This window comes from Danio rerio, chromosome 14 (genome assembly GCF_049306965.1).
Source record: "Danio rerio strain Tuebingen ecotype United States chromosome 14, GRCz12tu, whole genome shotgun sequence".
In the NCBI taxonomy this organism is placed as follows: domain Eukaryota; kingdom Metazoa; phylum Chordata; class Actinopteri; order Cypriniformes; family Danionidae; genus Danio; species Danio rerio.
Genome location: NC_133189.1, coordinates 10,917,183 through 10,940,686, shown reverse-complemented (window position 1 = coordinate 10,940,686; position 23,504 = coordinate 10,917,183). Strand labels below are relative to the sequence as shown.

The following is a 23,504-nucleotide window of genomic DNA, read 5'->3' as shown; positions in this document are numbered from 1 at the left end:
TACGAGGAACTACATTCTTCTCCCATTCATTCACATCTGTAGCTGACGTCAGAACAGCAGAAACTTTAGCTAATTTACAAACGTCACTTTAGAGCTAGTGTTTGAATGATTCTCTAGCGTAATATCTAAAGTGATGATTAAACACTTGAATTTTGCTCACATGATTGTATGTATAATGCCGGCGACACAATGGCTCAGTGGTTAGCAGTGGCTCAATGGCTCAGTGGTAGCGCTGCTTGCATCTTCTCCCCGTGTTTCTGTGGGTCTTCTCTGGGTGCTCCAGTTTCCCCCATAATCCAAAGACATAAGTGAAATAAACTAAATTGGCTGTAGTGTATGTGTGTGAATGAGTGTGTATGGATGTTTCCCAATACTTAATTGCAGCTGGAAGGGCATCCGCTGTGTAAAACATATGCTGGATAAGTTGGCGGTTCATTCTGCTGTGACGACTCTTGAATAAAGGGACTAATAGAAAGGAAAATGAATGACTGAATGTATAATTCCAGTGTAATGTCAACTTACATTGCTATCTCCTCTCTTTAAAAAATGGCATTTAGAAGGCCAACTAATAATAATCATATAAACAATATACAATGTTGAGTTTCTCATAAGATGGCTTTTTCAAGATTTAAAGTGGTTTGTTTGATTACAACATTATTGTACTAAAGCAGTTTAAAAAAATCTTAATTGCAAACATCTCTGACATTTACTAAGTGATGACTGATCTGTCAGAGTTCTTATAATGTGCAGAAAGTGCACATTATTGGAAAAATACATAACATTAAGACTGGGTTTTGTAAATGCAATGTTAAGGATGCTGGTGATGGGAAGAACTATTAGCTGTCATTAACTGAACCCACCCAGAATTATTAATCAGAGTAAATGAAACCAGAGGAAATGAGTAAAACAGATGTGGTCATGTCCTTCTTCAAGCACTTTTAATGGCCATTAGGAGAAATTATGGCCTTTAAGATGTAATGTACAGTATTACGTCATCTTGTTCAGTTTTCTTTAACAGCAGCGTTTTAGGGTGGAGGAATACAAAATGAATGACAAATACAGTATAAAAATCTCAACAACAAAGCCAAAAATGTTTGCTATACGTGTCTATTTTTTTAATTTGTTTTTTTTTATGTTTTCAAGAATATTATTCTTTTTGTTGCTGTTGTTCTTGTCCAACAGAAAATTAACAACAACAAAAATGACAGTCCTTCCAGTCTGATGTAACATGTCTAAACATGGCAAGATTCATGCTAAAGATAATAATGTTACTGATTATTAGAAAGGTATATGGACTAAAGTTAAATCAGATATGTGGCCACATTTTCAGCTTTGAGTGGGTAGTGTTCATTTTCCTTAAGTCATGCTAAGTTAAATGTATGTATTTCAGAAAATGTTGTTTTTAAAGTACCACTTTGTTTATTTGTTCATCAGTACACATGTGTCAATTCATCCTTAAAGTATACAAGATTGAGCATAGATAAAGATGCCGAATAGCAGTTTCCAATCAAATCTTTATTATCTTATTAACAGGTTTTTATTGGTGTATTTTAAATACTAAAAAAATACTTTGTACTTTTTAAAAAGACACCTGAGAAGTTGGAGGAAAGTGGAATCTGTTATTAATATATAAAGTTTGACAACAGTGACACCTGTTGGTATATATATATATATACATATCTCTCGAGAGACATTTGAGATGCAAAAAAGCGGACACAGCGGCCTCTCGCGGAATAGCGAAAACAAAAACTGCAAAAATTGGTACCTCCCGGGACGTATTTTGCGGTCTGCAGAAATGTCCACGGGACTACGTTTTTAGAAGGAGCCTGGGTTACAACAAATGGCATTCTACTGAATGAATAGACTACTAAAGATCCCTTAAAGAAAATTACTTCAGTTTTTTTTTTAAACAAAACTGCAGTTTTTTTTTAAAGAATACTGCAGTTTTTAAAGGAATACTGCAGCTTTAGTTAACTTTTGGACATGAAAAAACTGCATTAAGTATATTGCAGTATTACTATTAATACTACTATCAATTGAATTACTATTACAATACACCTAATGCAATACAACTGAAGTACTACTAAAGTACAACTACTGCAATTCAATTAAATTATTATTACAATACATCTACTGCAATACAACTGAAGTACTACTATAGTACAACTGCAGTAACTATTGCAATAGTATGGAATTGATAATACTACTATAATGCAGTACAATTACTGCAATTGTATTGATGCACTACAACTACTATATTGCAGTACATTTAATGCAATGGTACTAAAGTACTACAACTACTACAATGCAGTACTGCTACTGCAATACAACTGAAGTACTACTGCAGTACAACTGCCATACCGCTATTGCAATACAACTGAAGTACTTCTACAACACAGCTGCCGAACAACTTTTCCTGGTCGGTGGAAAAAGTTTCCAAATGAGGCTTTAGTACTTCAGTTTTATTGCTGAAGTGCTACCATAATATATTGTATGGCGCTTTTCAGATGTAGAACTAACTTTAGAAATACATCTCCAATTATCTACATCTGCAATAGGCTACATAACAAAACTAAAGTGCACTTTTACTACGTATAAGTGCAACAAATTGTAACACATATCACTATATTGCCCCTCTCAGTCAGAGAATTCAATGTTACTTCAGTTTTACTGCAAGTTTTACCGCTGTTGAACTTTATTGCATTAGTTGATCTGTGTTTATACCTCATTATACTGCAATTTTGCAGTTGTATTGAATTTTGACACAGTTGTATAATATAGGCTACTGTTGTACTGTTCAGTTCACTACAGTTATTTTTTATTATTTATTTGCAAATAAACTCTTTAAATTCGAACTAGAAAATTACTTGGATCCAAAAAACATCCCTGAAAAAAAAAAAAAAAAATATTCTTGGAATAAAAAATGTTAAAGAACAAACCCCTTGGGACACAAGTGCAGTACAGTTCTTACCACACCATTGACAAATTAGACAACAGCAGTAAAGAAAGAGTTTACTCATTTTTACTTCAGTTTACTGCAACATGCTGTTGAACTTTATTGTGCTGTATTTGAACTGTGTTTATACTTCATTGTATTGCAATTTTGCAACTGTACTTAATTTAACTGTAGTTAACATTGTTGTACTGCAGTTTTACTTCAGTTAACTGCAGTTATTTTTTTTTTCAAGCTAAAGGTAACAATACACAAACTAGTACGGAATACAAATTCAAAATCCTAAAATTGATAATATAGCAATCTTCAATTCCAACCAACTTTCAGCAACATTATAAGCTACCGTCTAACCAGCCTGATCTCACGAGGAAACGTATTTTACGTTTTTACATTTTGTCAGTTTAGTGGCTAGTTCATACAAATTTGTACGAGTTCAGTCGTACGAAAATGTTCGATTTTAAAAAGGAGGCGAGGCACCCAACCCCACCCCTAACCCCAACCGTCGTTGGGTGATGAGCAAATCATACTAAATTGTACGAATTAGCTTGTAAGAATTCATACAAATTAGCCACTAAAACAAAAAGATACGAATTGCCATTCGATTGCGTTGGTCTTACCGAAAAATTATGTGGAAAAACTTTTAAAATAGGGCAAGGCAGTGGCGAAGTAGGTAGTGCTGTCGCCTCACAGCAATAAAGATTGCTGGGTCGCTGGTTCGAACCTCGGCTCAGTTGGCATTTCTGTGTGGAGTTTGCATGTTCTCCCTGCCTTTGCGTTGGTTTCCTCCGGGTGCTCCGGTTTCCCCCACAGTCCAAAGACATGCAGTACAGGTGAATTGGGTAGGCTAAATTGTCCGTAGTGTATGAGTGTGTGTGAATGTGTGTGTGTGGATGATTCCCAGACATGGGTTGCGACTGGAAGGGCATCCGCTGCGTAAAAACATGCTGGATAAGTTGGCGGTTCATTCCGCTGTGGCGACCCCGGATTAATAAAGGGACTAAGCTGACAAGAAAATGAATGAATGAATATTAGATCAGTTAAAACAGACCGGTCAGTTTTGACCAGCAACACTAAAATAATGATAATCTAAAACAATATGACCAATAAAAATACTAAAATTTTTGACCTCCTTCCGCAAAAGCATGCTAAAACATCCATATATAATAACCTAAAATTATACTTTTAGAAAAATTTTTTACATACCGCCAATGTCCAGCGATGGTCAGACACTTAATGAAGTTTCTCTTCGTCATCGGACACACATATGTTTTTAGAATGCCACGGATTATGGTAACCACAGCAACGTCACCGCGCATATTAAATTATTGTAAAGGTCAAGTGTGCGATTTTCATGAAGCACGTAGATTATAACAGTAATAATATATATTAAAAGGATTTAGGTACCTGTAATGGTATCTTTCAAATATATAGATAATAGCCACTTTGACTCTCAATTTGACTAACTTTTGTATGTTTATATTCCATTTTGCATACATTTACGTCTTATTTTTCAAGCATATATTAAATTAGTCTGTGTAATCTCTAAAAAGTTCTGTTTCAACATCGCTGAATACCACTGAAATGTTGAAATGTGCCTAATAATTGTTCTTTCATTGTTACTGATTAATGTTTTACAGATCATTTGTATTTAAGAGTGTGTGCATTTTTTTAAGATAATGAGTTGGTAAATAATTAATAAACTATTAAAATCAACATTTATATATCCTATTGATTAGGCATATTAACAGTTACTTTGTATGTTAAAAAATACTTTATTAACTCAACTTCATCCACTTTTGTGACCTAATCTAAAGAACTAATTATGCTTTATAAATCCAATATCAAATAAACAAGTCTTTGCAATCTAAAAAGTAAAATTACTGTAAATTTTAAACATTGTAAAAACAGGAGTGTCAAAATATAACATAGAATTAAAAAAACAGCAATATAATAATTGAACAAAATATTAAGATACAACATTTTAAAGTAATTTAGTGATGTTTAAACGGTACAATAATTTTAGTTTAGTTAAGATTGCAAAGATTTATTTTTAATTTGATACAGTTTGATTTGTGTATCTTCAAATAAATATAATTAATAAAGTCATTTTTTCCTGTTTAGAATATTATTGAGCCTTTAATTGCCACTTAAGGATTTATAATGCATAAATAGTCCTCACTTTAGATTAGGTCACAAAACTGGATGAAGTTGACTTAATAAAGCATTTATTAACATACAAATTAACTATTCATATATGCCTGAATAATAAGATTTAAAAATGGTAATTTAATTAGTTTATTAATCATTTACTTAAACATTCTGAAAAATCTTTAAAAACTTCTCTAACATAACTGTTTTGTAAATGATGCAATCCTTAATTTAGTAATGAAAAAAATAATTATTAACAAAGTATGAAAATACAATCATTAAGTGTATTATATATGTGCTAACAAGTGAAGAATAGAGCATTTGTATCTGCAGTTAAAACTGTGTCTGACCCAATGTTGCTATAGCCAAAATAGGCTAAATTGTGCTGGTCAAAATTATCTTTCAAGTAATTATGAAACTTTGTCAAACTTTTTTAAAGCTCTGTTCTTATTACATTTAAAGGTGATTTTTTTTTAATTGATAGATTATTCTAATAGTAATCTCAGCTATCTGGAAAGGAAGAAGCGGTGCTAATAGGACAGCAGATGGCGGTAACGAACCATTTTGGATGACAACTGCGGTTATACACCACAGAAGAAGCAGAAGCAGGAAGACAGTAAATAAAGATGTCTGGTGCTAGTGTAAAGATGAGTGATACTGTCAGTTTATTTGGAGGCAGAGTGCCTGCTGAGGTGGACATGCTATATAAACATTTGAAAAATGTGAACAGAGAGACTTTCACGCAGATACTCAGAGGTGAGTTTCATTTCTTAACGTTAGTAGTGATTTGAAAGACATGACAGACTGATCTGTAATCTTAAACCCACCACATAGAAACCCCTAAAGTCGTGTAGTGAAAAAGCTGTGCTTCGTTTGTAACGAATTACAAGACATGAAGAATGTATTTATTCTGGCTAAAAGATCAGATTGGAAACAGAAGCATCTGTATTCACGAATAAATGCATGTGTCAAGGTTTCCCAAATCGATTGACTCTAAATTTTATTTACGTTACAATAGGTCTATGAAATATTAGGGAATTAGCTTACTTTTATAAAGCTAGTATTTGTATTTTACGTTTGTTTATGATTGTAATTATAAATTAATTATTGATGCTGTTGTTTTTAGAAGTAAATAAGTCATAGACTCTAAAAGTCAGTTTTCAGAATTTCATATTTTTTGGAATACTGTTCCTTTTAGCATCACTAACAATTTATTGCACAGTCTATTGTGCAGTTCTTAAAATAAAGTCATAAAAACAATATTGCATTTTTATTTGATGAGTTTAACTGCATAGCCAGTGTATTCCGCAATATATTGTTTGTCTCTGCTCTTTCTACATTTACTTGGGCTGCACAATTTATAATTCAAGCATTGATAATCCACTGTGTGCATCTGCAGTAGTCACGTCACATGATGTTCAATGTTGAGTCGGTATTATGGTTAACCAGGAACCACAGTTCAGAACATGTGATTTGAGGAGTCATAATACATTTTTAATGGTCTGGTCTGGAATGGTCTGCCTTTACAGATCCGGTCATGTTCTTCACTTGGTGCTTTTAAGTCTCATCTAAAAAATCACCTTCTGTCTCTTGCCTTTGATTGTAATTAATTTTAATCTGTTTTATATATTTTGCAAATTTTTTATATATAGGTATAGATTTTGTATGCTGGTCGTTTTGTAAAGCACTTTGGTCAACATCTGTTGTTTTTAAATGTGCTCTATAAATAAAGCAAACAAACAAACAAACAAACCATATCCCCCTTGAGACCCAAATAATTTTTTTAAATCTTTTTTTTTCTTTTTTTCTGTGAATTCCTAGATCCTTTGGGTTAAACAAAAATTCTACAATTTAGAGTTTTTACATTTACTTTTTGTTTTTATTTTTTATTTTACAGCATGTCCACTGTAGTGGACCGCAGGACCATTTTAGTTCGAAATGACTCAGACAACAAAACTGTACAGGATATGGCTGTAAAGGGATATTAATCCAATATTAATGTAACAAAAGCTAAACAAAAGCCTTTTTTTTCCTTTTGTGAAGAAATTCCTGAAACAGTTAAGTCTGAAAGAGAGCCGAACTCAAAAAAAGAATTGATGCTAATATAAAACAAAACAAGCGATTAAAAACTGATTGTCATTGTCTAACTGTCTCTAATTCTCTTATTGTCAGAGACTCTAAGTCAGAGTCTCCCTCAACTATCTTATAAACAATCCTCTCTGCTTCAGTTCTGCCTTCTACAACATGCAGTCATTAATTACGTTTAAAAAGGGATGATATTTTGAAACACAAACAAGTTAACAGCTTTAAAAGCTAAATGTATTGTTCTTGACACTTTAATAAACAAACATAAATGTAATAATAATAGTATTAAAAAACACTTAAAAAGCAAAAATTTACATACCTCTCTCCTTCCTATAAAATGTGTTTGTTTTTATGCCGGCCATTTTGAATGCAGTATAAGAAGTGGTTCCTAGCATGCCAGCCAATCAAATGACATATCACTAGAAAGCCCAGGATGTCCTTTGAACAGTACAACAGGACTTGACAGAGTAGCTCAAAAAAAAAAAAAATTCAAAGGAAATTGATGAAAACACAATGTCCACTAAAGAGGACACAAGTCAATGGGTGGGGTCTCAGGAGGAAATTAGAGTGAACGTTTATCGTGTGTTGACAAGTGTTTCAAGACCTGCTACTTTAAACATTTCACGAGAGATTTTATAACTCTTGGGCAAAGGAGTCTGTAGCTTTAACACAGATTAATTGTATTTAATAATTTCTACACAATGAAGTGTTAGATTTGCTTATATTATTTTGGTACCTGATTGCTGTTAGACTCCCCGGAAAACTGTGAAGCTTTGTTTGCTTGCTTGCTTGCTTGCTTGTTTGTTTGTTCGTTCGTTTGTTTGTTTATTTATTTATTTATTTATTTATTTATTTATTTATTTATTTATTTATTTATTTATTTATTTATTTATATTTAATTTATTTAATTTTTTAAAATTTATTTATTTATATATTTATTTATTTACGCTTTTAATTAATTAATTTTTTTTATCCATATGTGGCTATGCGCTCCCCTACAAATCTTTCCAGTCAACAAAAATATGAATTCTTCTTTAAATAAGGCTGTTTAATTAATCCGTGGAAACCGTATACATATTGCAATATACAGTTCAAGTCAGAATTATTTCAACACAAATTTTAAACGTAATAGTTTATTAACTCATTTATAATAACTGATTTATTTTATCTTTGCCATGATGACAGTAAATAATATTTTACTAGATATTTTTCAAGACACTTCAATACAGCTTAAAGTGACATTTAAAGGCTTAAATTGGTTAATTAGGTTAACTAGGCAGGTTAAGGTAATTAGGCAAGTTATTGTACAATGAGGTTTTGTTCTGTAGACTATGCAAAAACTTATACCTTAAAGGGGCTAATAATTTTGACCCTAAAATGGCTTTTAAAAATTTTTTAAATGCTTTTATTCTAGCCAAAATAAAACAAATAACATCTTCTCCAGAAGAAAAAAATATTATCAGACATACTGTGAAAATGTCCTTGCTCTGTTAAAAATAATTAGGGAAATAATTAAAAGAAGAAAAAAAATCAAAGGGTGGCTAATAATTCTGACTTCAACTGTATATATATATATATATATATATATATATATATATATATATATATATATATATATATATATATATATATATATATATATATATATATATATATATATATATGTATATATGTATATATATATATATATATATATATATATATATATATATATATATATATATATATATATATAAACTAAATATTGCACTTACAGTTGTTTTCTATTGCTGTGGAGCCTTAATGTACCCTCTTTTTAAATTATTGTATTGCACTTTGTTTTAATTTAATTGGATGATTTAATCTATTTGACTCTGTTGTCTTGTGTGCACAGCTGTGGTGGATGCCATTGGTGGTCAGGACTGCTGTGAGTCTGTGAGAGTGATTTCAGAGAGCGGTTTAATCTCAGAAGAGAGCTTGAACCATGTGATGGCTGGACTATATGCTCTTCTGAAAGAAGCTTTGTGCCAGCCTTCTTTAAAACAAGAGGTTTGCTTAACATTCTTACTGTTCTGACAACTATTTTTCCCTTGTTTTTAAATCCTTCTAAAATTGTAGAATTTTTATCAAAAGGAATCCCTAAAAACTGTTTTAGATTTTTATCTTATATATTATTATTATTATTTATGTTTTTTACCTTGTGTATTATTTATTGCTGTTAATGACTTTTAATTATTAGGACATTTTTATAACAATAGAAAAGTAGTATTTATAAAATGTGGTAACCTTGATCTGTTTAATTTATTTTTTTGCCATGACATAGCCATAGAAGTTGAAATGGCAATAACATTAAAACTCTCTCTCTCTTTCCTTTTTTTTTTTTATTTACATTTTTACAAAGCGAATTGAAATAAATTTTCCTGCAAAAATGGGATACTATCATATTTCTGAATTATATTTACAATAACCTTTGTATTTAAAATGGTTACATTTAGCTTATATACAGTTGAAGTCAGAATTATTAGCCCCCCTTTGAATTGTTTTCTTTGAAATATTTCCCAAATGATGTTTAACAGAGCAAGGACATTTTCACAGTCCTATTGGTTTTATTTTGACTACAATAAAATCAGTTTTAAATTTTTTTTCAAGACATTTTTAAGATCAAAATTATTAACCCCTTTTAAGCTATATATTTTGTTTTTATTACTCTACAGTACAAACCTTTGTTATACTTAAAAAAATGTAATAACTTGCTTAATTACCCAAACCCACCCAATTAACCTAATTAACCTAGTTAAGCCTTTAAATGCCACTTTAAGCTGTATAGAAGTGTCTTGTAAAATATTATTTACGGTCAACATGGCAGAGTTATTAGAGATGAGTTATTAAAGCCATTATGTTTGGAAATGTGTTAAAGAAATCTTCTCTCCATTAAACAGAAATTGGAAAAAAAACAAAAACAAATGGGCTAATAATTCTAACGTCAACTGTATATAGACTGTAGCCATTATTAGGCTACATACCTAGGCTAGGCATTAAAAAAAACACAAATTAACTAAGTAAAAATCTACTTTTATTTCAGGTTTTTAGTGATGATCTTAGAGCTCTACGGTGAGATATCTATTTTTTCTTATTTTGTGATAGTTTTTTGTTATTCAATATTTCTTAAACAAAGTGTGAAGTTGGACTTATTGATGTTGTTTATTAACAGGATTTCTGAAGAATTACTTGCAGACATAGTCGTTGTTGTCTTTGGAAACAGGTACAGTATGATTTGAACAAATGTGTCATTAATGCTGGGCAATAGATCCATTTATCCTGTATAACCATTTAAATTTAAACCATTTAATTTTTTAGTGATGCATAATATATTTCTTATCTGCTGCCTTACAGATCTCGTATGAGTATTCAGCAATGCATATTTCCATTCAGTTGCCATAGAGAACACTATATAGAGGAAATCTCTGTTTACTCCATAATGTTTATTTTTTAGCCCAATTATAAACACACAGAACTTGGTCTAATTAGTATGACAAATATCATGTTGGAACTATGATTTCCAAAATGCTGAAAACACTGATAGTGAGAATCTACGGAAACAGCTGTCATTATCACAGAATGAATATCTTGATTTCACAATTGTTCCAGTTAAATTGTTTTCAATTTTGAACGTCATTTTGTGTAGGTTATTAGTGAACTACGACTCTTTTTAGAAAATGCTGCTCCATGCTGGAGCTTTTACTAAAACCAACTTTATTGACAAAATGTGCATGATAATCAGCTTTGATAAATTTCACACTTCTAATAATATAACAATAATTCATTCATTCATTCATTTTCTTGTCGGCTTAGTCCCTATATTAATCCGGGGTTGCCACAGCGGAATGAACCGCCAACTTATCCAGCAAGTTTTTACGCAACGGATGCCCTTCCAGCCGCAACCCATCTCTGGGAAACATCCACACACACACTCATACACTACGGACAATTTAGCCTACCCAATTCACCTGTACCGCATGTCTTTGGACTGTGGGAGAAACCGGAGCACCCGAAGGAAACCCACGCGAAGGCAGGGAGAACATGCAAACTCCACACAGAAACGCCAACTGAGCCGAGGTTCGAACCAGCGGCCTTCTTGCTGTGAGGCGACAGCACTACCTACTGCGCCACTGCCTCGCCCTATAACAATAATAATAATAATAAAAATGTTTATGAAATATTTAAAACTGATTCATTTTTGATAGTATATGGCTGGGCGGTATATCTGGGGATATATCGATATGATTCCCCAACATGATGCAGTATTATCCAATAACATTCATATCAATATGGTTCGATGCCACACGTGCGCATTCTGCGCGAAACAGATTACTTCAAGTTAGCACGCGAGCTCCCTTTGCACAAACGTGCTCATGTGCAAATGAATGATTCACTCCATGAGTCATACAAAAGATTTGTTCAAAGTGAACGAATCGTTCAAGAATGACCCATCACTGACGCGACATGGAGGAACATGCAGTGCCGGTGTATCGAAATCTGACTGGCCAGACAAATCTGACTCCCCCTCGCATGCACACATGTCACACAGTGCCTGCAGCCGACACAGAGTTTTTTCAGAAACCTTTCATCAATCATTTCTTCCGCAATTGACTGCAAGAACAAACATAGAAGCCTTGTCAAATTGACAAGCAGCACCTGAATGTGTTAAAAAAACAATTTTAAATGGCAAAATGGAATGAATTTATACCACATTTTGAAAGTGAAACCACCTTGTATTCACTGATTATAAGTTACAACACATTTAGCTCTGTGCTCTGCCCTGTTATAATGACTGTTTATATTTATATGCTTAACCAGCATTTCATCACAGTACTTTGAAACAATTTCGTTACTTCTCAAATCTATAGTCTATTCGTTTTCATCACCGTATTTATTATTTGGTAAAACAAGTTTAGTCAAAACAAAAGAAAAAGTGTAGGATTTTTCACATGGAGTGACTTATATTTAAATATTTTCGATATGTGCACTGTTTAATAATTGTGCACAAAACATTTTTATACACAACCATTTTAAGCAGGAGAAAAACCTGTACTGTGTTTTATTTATCAAAGATTTTGTGCAGCTGTTACTTTTTGTGCAGCTGTTTATTTGTAAGCAGAAAAGGAAACCCCTGTGTTTGAATTGTATTTTACTTAAAAAATGTTTAATAATGTTTTAATAAAAGCTTTAACTCTCAACTAACCATTTATGGGAAAATACCGGATATATATTGTATACCGTCATTCCTCCTAAAAATACCAGGATCTAATATTTTGCCCATATCCCCCAGCCCTAGTAAATGGTTTGTTTCATATTCCTGATCTTGCAGTTATAGACTCTACAAACTTTAATAAATGTGATTTGGATTTTTGGGTCATACTGCACAGTGGTGGTCTCATTTTCCACACTTGCAGTATTATCCTGACAAGTTTTTTAATTTCTCAATGCTCTTTCCAGGCAAACCTCTATGAATGTTGGCGATAAACATCAAGGGCCAAGTCTGGCGAAGATCGAGGATCTTAAATGGAGAGTTGATGTTGCCATTTCAACAAGGTACACTAGTGATGATTATTGCAGAACTAAAAGGTCTCAATAATAAGATTTATTTATTTTTTTTGTATAACATGCAATCATACATAGACAGTGTAAGACATGCATTGATTTGCTTTGAAATTTTACTAGTGATTTAAATACTTTTGAATGTGTCGATGGTTGTCTCCTTTGTTTTACTTTGTAAAAAACACATTACATTTTTCCATGTTTTATTATGACAGCTATAACTATGATTACTTTTGAGTACTCTTTTGAGTAATTTTTGCAGCACTCGTATCATTAAGACCAGGGGTGTCCAAACTACGGCCCACGGGCCATCTGCGGCCCGTTTTGTGGCGGCCTGCGAGGCTTTTTATAAATGTTAATAGAATCTGGCCCGCTATACAAAAATGAGCGTAATTCAATAAATAACCACCAGGTGTCGCTATGACACGCCTTCAATCAGGCAGCAGTTCCTGTAATGAAGCAAAACGAACCGAACAAACCGAAGAAAACATAATCGATAATCACGTTTTGGCGAGCCATGGTACAACCAAGAAAAAGGAAAATCAACAGTGAGAGCAGGAAATTTTAGTCACGTTGGGGCAAAAAATATTTCTTCAGAGGTCAGTGGAAAATGTGTCTGTTTAATTTGCCAGGAATCAGTTGCAGTAATGAAGGAATATAATATTAGAAGACATTATTAAAAAAAACATCAGGTCTTCAGCTCTTACACTGGTGCCGTACGAGATCAAAAAGTAAAACAATTAGCAGCTGCCCCTTCAGCTTAACAACAGCAGTTTTTTCATGCTACTAAAGTGCAAGAACATTTTAAGCTGGCTAGTTATGCACAGGAAACCCTTCACTGAAGGAGAATTTATATAGGAGTGTCTGATGAGTGTTCAACTGTAATTTGCCTGGAGAAGATTCAAAATTTTAAAAACGTAAGTCTTTCTAGAAACACAGTTGAAATAATTAAAATAATTCCATAACACTCACACACACACACACACACACACACACACACACACACACACACACACACACACACACACACACACACACACACACACACATATATATATATATATATATATATATATATATATATATATATATATATATATATATATATATATATATATATATATATATATATATATATATGCGTGTATGGGTGATGTATGTAAAATTTGGCCCGGGACTTTTTTTTTTTTTTTTTTTTTTGCATCTGGCCCTCGGCCCAAAAAGTTTGGACACCCCTGATTAAGACAATAATTTTTCTTAACAATAAAAACAGGTTTCAACAAATGTAAAAATTATGTTTGTATGGTTTAGCTCACTGTCTCGAGCATTGCAGCCCTCCATTCTCATGCAGATGAAACTGTCAGATGGCCATACACATCAGTTTGAGGTAATGAATCTTAATTACCGTTTGATTACAATTAGGGATGCTTGATATATCGGCGGCCATATCGTTATCGGCCGATAAATGCTATTTTTAAGATTATCATTATCGATCCGATGTCTAAATTAGACCGATATCTTTAAGCCGATGAATTACGTAATTGTACAGTACTGAATGCCTAGCGCATGCGTGGGCGGAACTTGTTTAGACATGGAGCTCTCCTCACACTGTTTATTCATTCAAAACCTGTCCTTTCTTTGTGTGGTATTGCTGTGCATGAACAACTAACCATGTTTCTTATCAATGTAGATATGTTTGATTGAGTGCCATTTAGGGGTGTGACTAACTGTATACCGCCATAATGAGATGTCAACTGCAGTAATGTTATTACCGTCATCACCACCCATTTTTAGTTTATTATTTATTTTTGCTCGTAAATCTTTCAGGATAGTATAGAAAAACATAATAAACTGAATAAAAGGCCTGCCCTAAGTATTTTCCACTTACAAATTTAGATTACGAAACTAAAACACTGACTGAATCCTTTTTAATTACAGGCATAGGCTGTTTTTATTTAAAGTTTATTTTAATAAAGCAGGCCTACTTACTAAATCAATCGCTCTACGGAAAATGAGCATTTTTATGCACTGCTGTAATTTCTATATTTCAAACCCTTTATTAATATTTTTAATAAAAGTCGTTATTTTAAAGATTATGACTAGAGAATATGATTTTTCCTCAGCGCTGCTCTTTTCTCCTTTTCTCCTTCTCCCTCGTGCTGAGTTCAGGTGACAGAGTGTTGTGAAGTAGTTAAACTATCCCCAGTTTAATTTACAATGTATAACTGGCACAGGAATATCAGTATATTAATATAGGCTTTGGTAAAAGGCTGGTCAAATGTAGGTCTTTTTTTATTTTTTTATTCTTGTTTATTTTGTAGATGATTTAATTTTCGGGAAAAAATGATTTAATTAATGCTCCATTGTAATTGCTGCTACACAAACCCCTGGCTACTTTTTTTTTTTTATAAAATTCTTTATACAAAATTATTATATGCTATAGCTTATAGCCTAGTTTAAATAAGTCAACATATATGCGATGATTGTCTCATCACTGCAGTCGCAGCGTGCGTGTCTGTTTATAGCTTCTGCCTTCTGTAAAAAAAAGACCTACATTTGACCTATTTGACCAGCCTTTTAGCAAAGCCTTTATTAATATATGCATATTCCTGTGCCAGTTTGACACTGTAAATTAAACTGTGGATAGTTTAACTACTCCACAACACTTCGTCACCTGAACTCAGTGCAAGGGAGAAGGAGTTTAGGAGAAAAGTGAAGCGCTAAGGTCAAAAATCATATTCTCAAGTCATAATCTTTAAAATAAGTCAAAATAAACTCACAGCGGTTTATCATAAACTTTTCACCGATCATTTTTCTTGCAATTGACAACAAGATCAAACACAGAAGCGTTGTCTGATTGACAAGCAGCAGCTACATGTGTTCAAAAGAATCTAAAACGGCTAATAGGATGAATCTATGCCGCATGTTAAGTAATACATTCTGTATCTAGCTTTTCGCTTGTACAGTGGCTCTGAACTGTCAAAACACCTCTAAAAAAAGTTTTTTCGGACATGACATATGTACATATGTACATTACTGTAACACGTTTTATTCAAGATAGTTTGAGCTGATTTCTGTCCGTAGTTCTTTCATTTTATTTAAAATATATTTAACTTGCTTGTTGATTAAATCCCATTTTGTTATTTAACCTATTATTTTTTAACCTATTTTTCAGTTGCATGTTCATTTGCTATGAAGAAAAGCGAATAATGTATTTTTTGGCATGCTGATATATGTGAATTCATGAATATAGGTCTATATAATCACCTTGCAGTTTTGAAATGATAGCTTTTTTACTTTGAGTATAGACTATTCAGTTCATAAGAGCAGTTCTATCTTTTATGAAGTTTGCTGTATAAAAATATAACATTTTGAAATTTTTATAATTAGCCTATACATATCGGCTATCGGCCTCGAAGTCTAAAGACTTATCGGTATCGGCCAATGAATCCATATTAGTGCATCCCTAATTACAATATTCACTGTAATCAAAGTAACAATTCAAATGTTTATTCAAACCTTTCTGATATGATGAGACACACAAATGCTGTTTGCAGTACACACATATTAGTGTTTACTGAAAGCGTGTGGCCGTGGTGATTATAGCAGTGAAGAATTACATACGGATTTTGCTGTCTTTATTACAAACATGCTGTTTTAAAAAGTTACCCATAAACTTTTAACGTTTAAATACTGGTTTATTTGCAAAAAGAAATGTTCCGTGAACCTGTGTATACATGATAAAACTGTACAAAAGCACGCACATACCTCTTAACTGGGTGCTTAGCCAAAAAACCCAAAAGGTGCAAATTAAATATTCATCAAAGTGGCAACACCAAAGCTCCAAAAAAAAAGCTGACACAAAGCGTGTAACGTTTTGAGCCACACGGCTCTTCATCAGACAGTCACTGTCTGATGAAGAGCCGTGCGGCTCGAAACGTTTTTTGAATTTAATTTGTATTTTTGGAGCTTTGGTATTGCCGCCTTTGATGAATATTTAATTGACGTGTATACATGTATATATGACTGTGGATACATTATACATACACATAGTTATGTCCAAACAGCTTATTAAAGTTGATTTTTATCATAGGTGCCCTTTAAAGAATGAAAAGTTTGTTTTGTAATGCAGCTACGAATTCAGAAATGTACAGATAGATTTAAGCAAGTACATAGTATTCACCAAATGTAAAATAAATAAATCAAATATTTATCGATTGAGTAGTTGAGATGAATTGTGTGGGCTTTATTCCGATCTTAAAACTTATTTTAATAAATATTAAAGTTTTCTATAGCAAAGAGACAATAAACAGCTGTTAGAATTTTTACAGCAAATTCTCCAAATTAAATTCTCTAATCAGGGAAGAAAAACTAAAGCAATGCATCCCTTCATATCAATGTTTCTCAACAGTTTCTCAACTTTATAACATGATCTTAAAAGGGCCTTAAAAAGTTTTAAATTTGATTTGAAGAAACCTGCAGAATCCCTTTGTTATTCTATTTCTCTATTATATCTAGTGCATATGCTTGTTTGTCTATTGAGATTTGAAACTTCTGTGTGATTTATTATTAATATTGTTATTTTTTTCTTCTTCTATTTTCTAGGTTCCAGTTGCTAAGTTTCAGGAGCTTCGGTACAATGTTTCTCTAATTTTAAAGGAGATGAATGACATAGAGAAGAGAAGTATTCTCAAAATACAGGACTGATAGATCATTTTAGCAAATTGTCATTTTCTATTAAAAACAAGACATCTATTGTTTATCATGTTGCATGTTTATGTGTACAAAATAATAATAGTCTATTTCTGCCACAGTAAAAACCATTTTCATAACTCTAAATGTATTTCTAATATGTGAAAATTCTTTGTAAAGTTTTTCAGAATCTTTCTACTTTTTTCTAATATTTAGAAAATGTGATTAATTGTACGGAATCATTTTTTACTAACTGTTTCAGTTTTGCACTTGGTCTGTCTTGCCACAATGTGCTGTCAAAAAGTGAACCAAAGGATCACTTCCTTTGTTGCATTTGTTGCAGTTTGCAGTAATACATTTAAGGTGTCATAAGTTGATTAATGGCTCACTTTTGACAGCAAACAAATATAAAATTATCACATTTTTGTTGTCATTATTCTTTCAAAATAAATATGACTTTTTTATGGTGGCTTCTCTGTATCTTAATATTTTTTATCATTGTTACTCTGACTGGAAGTCATGTGTGTGTGTGTGTGTGTGTGTGTGTGTGTGTGTGTGTGTGTGTGTGTGTGAGAGAGAGGTTAAAATTTATTCTTTAATTTTCTTCAAAACATCAAAAGCAAAGTACATTTGCAAAATATCATAACATACTATTCAATCACCAGACATCACAAATCAGATAATAGCATGTTGTCTTCATAAAGTGTTCACAAGACTTTGTTTACACACTAACTCGATTTAAATTTAAGTAATTTAAACGTAAATTATCGACTCACTTTCCTGATTGATAATTATTATTCCATTCTAATCCTGGATTAAACCAAGGCTCAGGCAAGTGCACACAGAGGGCTCAACATATGCAGTGCACATGCCCTTTTTAGTCATGGATAGACAGTGCCAGAGCTGGAGTATGTCAAAAACTGCTGATCTACTGGGATTTTCACGCACAACCATCTCTAGGGTTTACAGATAATGGTGTAAAAAAAAGAAAATATCCAGTGAGCGGCAGTTCTGTGGGCGCAAATGCCTTGTTGATGTCAGAGGAGAATGGCCCGACTGGTTCGAGCTGATAGAAAGGCAACAGTAACTCAAAAAACCTCATTACAACTGAGGTATGCAGAAGAGCATCTGTGAACACGCAACACGCCGAACCTTGAGGCAGATGGGCTACAGCAGCGGAAAACCACACTGGGTGCCACTTCTGTCAGCTAATAACATGAAACTGAGGCTACAATTCGCACAGACTCACCTGCTTGGTCTGATGAGTCTCGATTTCTGCTGCGACATTCGGTTAGTAGGGTCAGAATTTAGTGTCCACAATATAAAAGTATGAATCCGTCCTGCTTTTCATGAACAGTTAAGGCTGGTAGTGATGGTTTAATGATGTGGAGGATATTTTCTTGGTACACTTTGGGCCCGTTAGTACCAATTGAGCATCGAGTCAATGCTACAGCCTACCTGAGTATTGCTGCTGACCAAGTCCATGCATTAATGACAACATTGAACCCATCTTCTGATGGCCAGTTCCAGCAGGATAATGCACCCTGTCATAAATCATCTTTCCTTGAAAATGACAATGAGTTCACTGTCCTCAAATGGCCTCCACAGTCACCAGACCTCAAACCAATAGAGCACCTTTGGGATGTGGTGGAAAGGGAGATTCGCATCATGGATGTGCAGCCAACAAATCTGCAGCAACTACGGGATGCTAACATGTCAATATGGACCAAAATCTCTAAGGAATATTTCCAGTACCTTGTTGAATCTATGCCACGAAGGATTGAGGTAGTTCTTATATCAAATGTGGGTCCAACTAGTGTATATAGTGTCCGGTGTATAAAAACTAACAGTACATACATTTTCAGACAGTGTTACTTCTAAAATGTATTTATTTATTTTTCATTATTAAATTACTATACATTTTAAAGTAGCAGCTATATCACAGCTGCATTTTTAATGTAAAGTTTAAAGCATTATTATCATCAAATTTGAATTTACTCACAGGAAAACGTTTCAGCATAAACATGGATGACGATAGTATCTGGAACACAGACATCTAAATCATATCTGTCAACCCTCCCGTTTTTCCCATGGAATCTCCTGTATTTTGCAATTCTATCCCGATATCATCCCATAAAGATTTTTTCCCCCATATTTCTCCCGTATTTTAAATCCTTTTTCTATGAAGGGTGGCAAAAAACATTAAAGAGCAGATCCTCCCTGTGCGCAACCCATACCGCTGAACCACCAGAGGACGCTTCTTGCTTTTAAATGTAAGTCTGTTCTGTGCTTTAATTTTATTTAGTCATAAAAAAAACTTTAAAATAATAATAAAAAATAAATATAAAAATAGTGGAATTCTCCTCCTTTCTATTTCAGGTGCCGTTGCTGTGATGTGATTTGAAGCGCAGCAAAAGTGGACGCTGGGTTTTGGGTGCATGTTTGAACACATACACACACATAATAATAATAATAATAATAATAATCATCATAATCATCATAATAATAATATCTAAACATGTCTATCTTGGGATTTCTTTTAAACACAACAAATTTAGCTTAAATGAGCAATAAGTTAGGAAAGCAGTCAAATGCTTTCATTATAGATCTGTGCATTTTTAAAGTGTATACCCTAGCTCAGGGGTGAGAAGGGTATAAACGGAGGTCGGAGCCAGCTCCAAGTGGGTGAACCTTAAAGCTCCAAGTGGGCTGTGCAAACCTAATTTAGTCGTATTTAGAGTTCAAAATTGTGGTTTATGAATGTGTACACCTAACCCTAAACCCAACCTCACAGTAACCTGTTGTATTTTTATGAACGTCTACACCTAAACCCAACCCTAAACCCAACCTACTTGTGGTTTAAGTCCCTTCCACTTGGAGGCCACCCAACCTACTTGCGGTGTAATCCCTCCCACTTGCAGGTCTCCAGGCTGCAGCGATACCTACTTGACAGGTTTGGCCTCCCCTGCCTTAGCTATTTTCACATTCCAATGTTGACAGGTATGTTCTAAATTTTAATTTAGATAAGTAAAATAATGTAGTAGTTAGATAGTTTTATAAATGTGTAATGATAAGTATTTAAAAAAGAAATAGACTCCTTTCATTTCAATCTCACCCTGTGGACAGCCATGGATTTAGTTTTGAATTTAAAGAATGCTTTTAAGAAGTTTAAAAATATAATGCATTTTCTTAAGACGTTTTTTTCAGCAAGTCAAAATACACCCTTTTCGAAAATAAAAAGGAAATGGGAGTTTTGTAATGTTTTGTGAACGGCCCCTGATCATCACCTCACCCTGTAACAAATGCGGTTCGCTGGCTTGTAATGTAGGTGGCGACAGTGCATTTAGATATGGATTACCGTCAAACAAAAAGAGGATGAAGTAGAAGAAGAAGAAAAAGGAATGACAACATCGGAGGAAAACAGCAAACAGCGGAAGAGGATTGAGATCCGATGTTCGTTTTGGTCATATTAAACCCTTAAAATAGATAACACGACAGGTATGTGTGAGATATAACGACTAATATAATTGAATTCAATGCTTGTTTTATTCCGGGATCAGCTTTTAGGCAGATTACAAAGTGAAGTGGTTTACGGTGGTTAAACGCTAACGATGCGAGTTGCTAACAACGAATACGTGTACTGGTGTTATTTAACTCCCCCCTACATTAAATAAAGGAGTTCGTTTATCTCCCTGCAACAGAGAATATCGTATTTCGATAAAGGCCTAATTCCTATTTAGAGAGGCTGTGGTGTACCTTAGCATGATAGCTGGCCTGCTAATTTTAGTAACGTTGGTTAACTTAGAGTTCTGATTGTATGTAACTTAAGTTACTGGTATCACAATTTAATTTAAAACATCACAGAATTGTACTAAGTATGTAACGTTATGTGTTATTACCAGGGCTTGACATTAACTTTTTTTTGATCACCAGCCAATGGGGCTAGTAGTTTTCCAACATAACTAGCCACTCGCCATTTTCACTAACGTTAGCCACAATTTTATTGTTAGGAAAATATATTTTATACACATAAATATGACTTTGACCTGCTAAAATGACTTGATTTACATTTTACAATATCTCCACATGCCTTCTCATTCATTTAACTTTTTTGTATGTCTCGTATGGGCTTGCTTAATAATCATAAGCAAATGGGTCATGGTTTCATAGTATTACACATTAGTTTTTATTTCACATAATTTTCAGAGCTCAAAATGAAGGATTTATCAAATTTATCTCTGACCACACCAAATATAAACAATTAATTATTTCTTAGCCACAAAGTTTAAATGTGTCAAAACAAGCAAAATAGCCCTGTATACTATTCTTTTTATTAAAAAAACATATGCACAGTAATCTGTTTTGTCCTGGCTAAAGGTCCTAGATCACCAGTTAACTACACACAAAATGCTGCTGAGTTTATCTCCCATTAAAGCAATGTTATTGTAAAAAAATGAGCAGGTAAAGAAAACATACCGTGTGATAATGAAAGAATGATCACACAAACACGGTTAACGTTAGACCCATAAATAATCTGTTCAAAGAATATTTAAAGCGAAAGCAATCATTGCTGCCTACAAAAATACAAATTTGGAACTCTTTAACACAGGAAGAATGTGGGTGCATGTTCATCACTTTTTGTGTAGTCTATTTGAAAGAGAAATGATCACATCAGTTGTGTTTTTAGGCACGGTTGCTTCATGCAAGGAAACGGGAGCGCGCACATGTTTTAAATCACTGTTAGCGCGAGTGATCATCCTCTCATTCTGTATTCACCTGCTTTCTATTGCTCGCGTGAACTAAATTATTTTTGTCAGTCGTGTTGCTTCTCAATTCTAAGATCGCCTTTGCATGCATATTGAACCATCCTTATTGTTGAACCCTGCGTTTAAGAATTTTTATCTGGTAAAATTATTTACAACCAGCCGAAGTGGTTAGTGGGAGTGTCTGTTTTACCCACAAACACAGGGATTTCCCTCCCTGTTTACAAATAAACAGCTGCACAAAAAATAACAGCTGCACAAAATCTTTGAATAATGACGCAACAAAAAATATTATATGATAGAAAACAACCACAACAAATGTAAAAATGAAACACGCAGTATTTTATGTCACAATTACAGTGTTGGTATAAGTAATTCTGTATACCACAGTTGTGTGATTTATAAACGATTAAATCAGCTGCATATGTGTTTTTTAGTTACAAATTTACATGTATTGCGCACAATTATTAAACACTGCACTTATTGAAAATATCTAAAGATAAGTCTTTCATTCCATGTAAAAAATCCTACACTTTTTCTTTTATGTTCACTAAACTTGTTTTACTAAATATTCAATACGGAGATGAAAATGAATAGACTATCAATATGAGAAGTAATGAAATTGTTGAGTACTGTGTTAGATTTTGCTGTATTTGGCTTAACCGTTCTTGGGTGGCTCGCCAATGTATTAGATTACTCTAATACATAAAATAAGTAAGCTGACCAAAGTTCTTACGGAGAGAAGACTTTATTGAAGACAATCAATAGTGCAGTTCCTCAGCAGTGATGTTAACCCGTCGGTCTTCAAGTAACTTATCCCCAAAGTACTGTCTGTGAGACAGTACTTTATACTAGCATCAAACAAACCATTCTGTTTACGAGGCTCAGCAGGACCCTCTTCAGATGTTTCAGCTGTTTTGCTAATACCCATTAGCCGCATTTCCACTATCAGGCCAGTGCGAGCCAGGGCTTATATCGGGCCAGGCCGGGCCAATCGCCCGGGAGGTTGAGCAGTGAGGCCGAAATCATGTCGCGTTTCCACTGTGGGGCTAGTAGCTTGCAGCGCGTCACGCAAACCCCGCCCCCAGAACATCCCCCGAATCGAACGTCACTCAAACCGCCCACTTCAGCGAGAATCATGCAGATAAAGCAAATCGTCACGAAACTATTAAAATTAGGACAACCAAAACAAACAAATGACACGTTACTGTACAGCAGTACAACGCATGTCTATACGCACATGCCTGTGTGTTTTCATTCATCATATTCATTTACTCGCCGACCGA

General features: G+C 33.6%; 2 protein-coding genes across 7 annotated transcripts in view; both read left to right on the top strand.

Moving 5' to 3' along the window:
* The first annotated feature begins 5,716 nt into the window (after positions 1–5,716).
* Positions 5,717–17,921, top strand: commd5 (COMM domain containing 5). The gene is given in 7 exon segments (NM_001003553.2): positions 5,717–5,857; positions 9,060–9,214; positions 10,248–10,276; positions 10,377–10,427; positions 12,662–12,757; positions 14,075–14,150; positions 17,369–17,921. Coding segments are annotated over 7 exon segments (618 nt in total). The 5' UTR covers positions 5,717–5,748; the 3' UTR covers positions 17,471–17,921.
* Positions 17,922–20,826: 2,905 nt separating this feature from the next.
* fam199x (family with sequence similarity 199, X-linked) overlaps positions 20,827–23,504 on the top strand; it is a 33,225-nt gene continuing 30,547 nt past the window's right edge. For 5 of the 6 annotated variants that reach the window (XR_012389481.1, XR_012389480.1, XR_012389479.1 and 2 more), the window contains exon 1: positions 20,835–20,953. The gene's annotated coding sequence lies outside the window, so the exon portion shown is untranslated. 6 annotated transcript variants of the gene reach the window in all.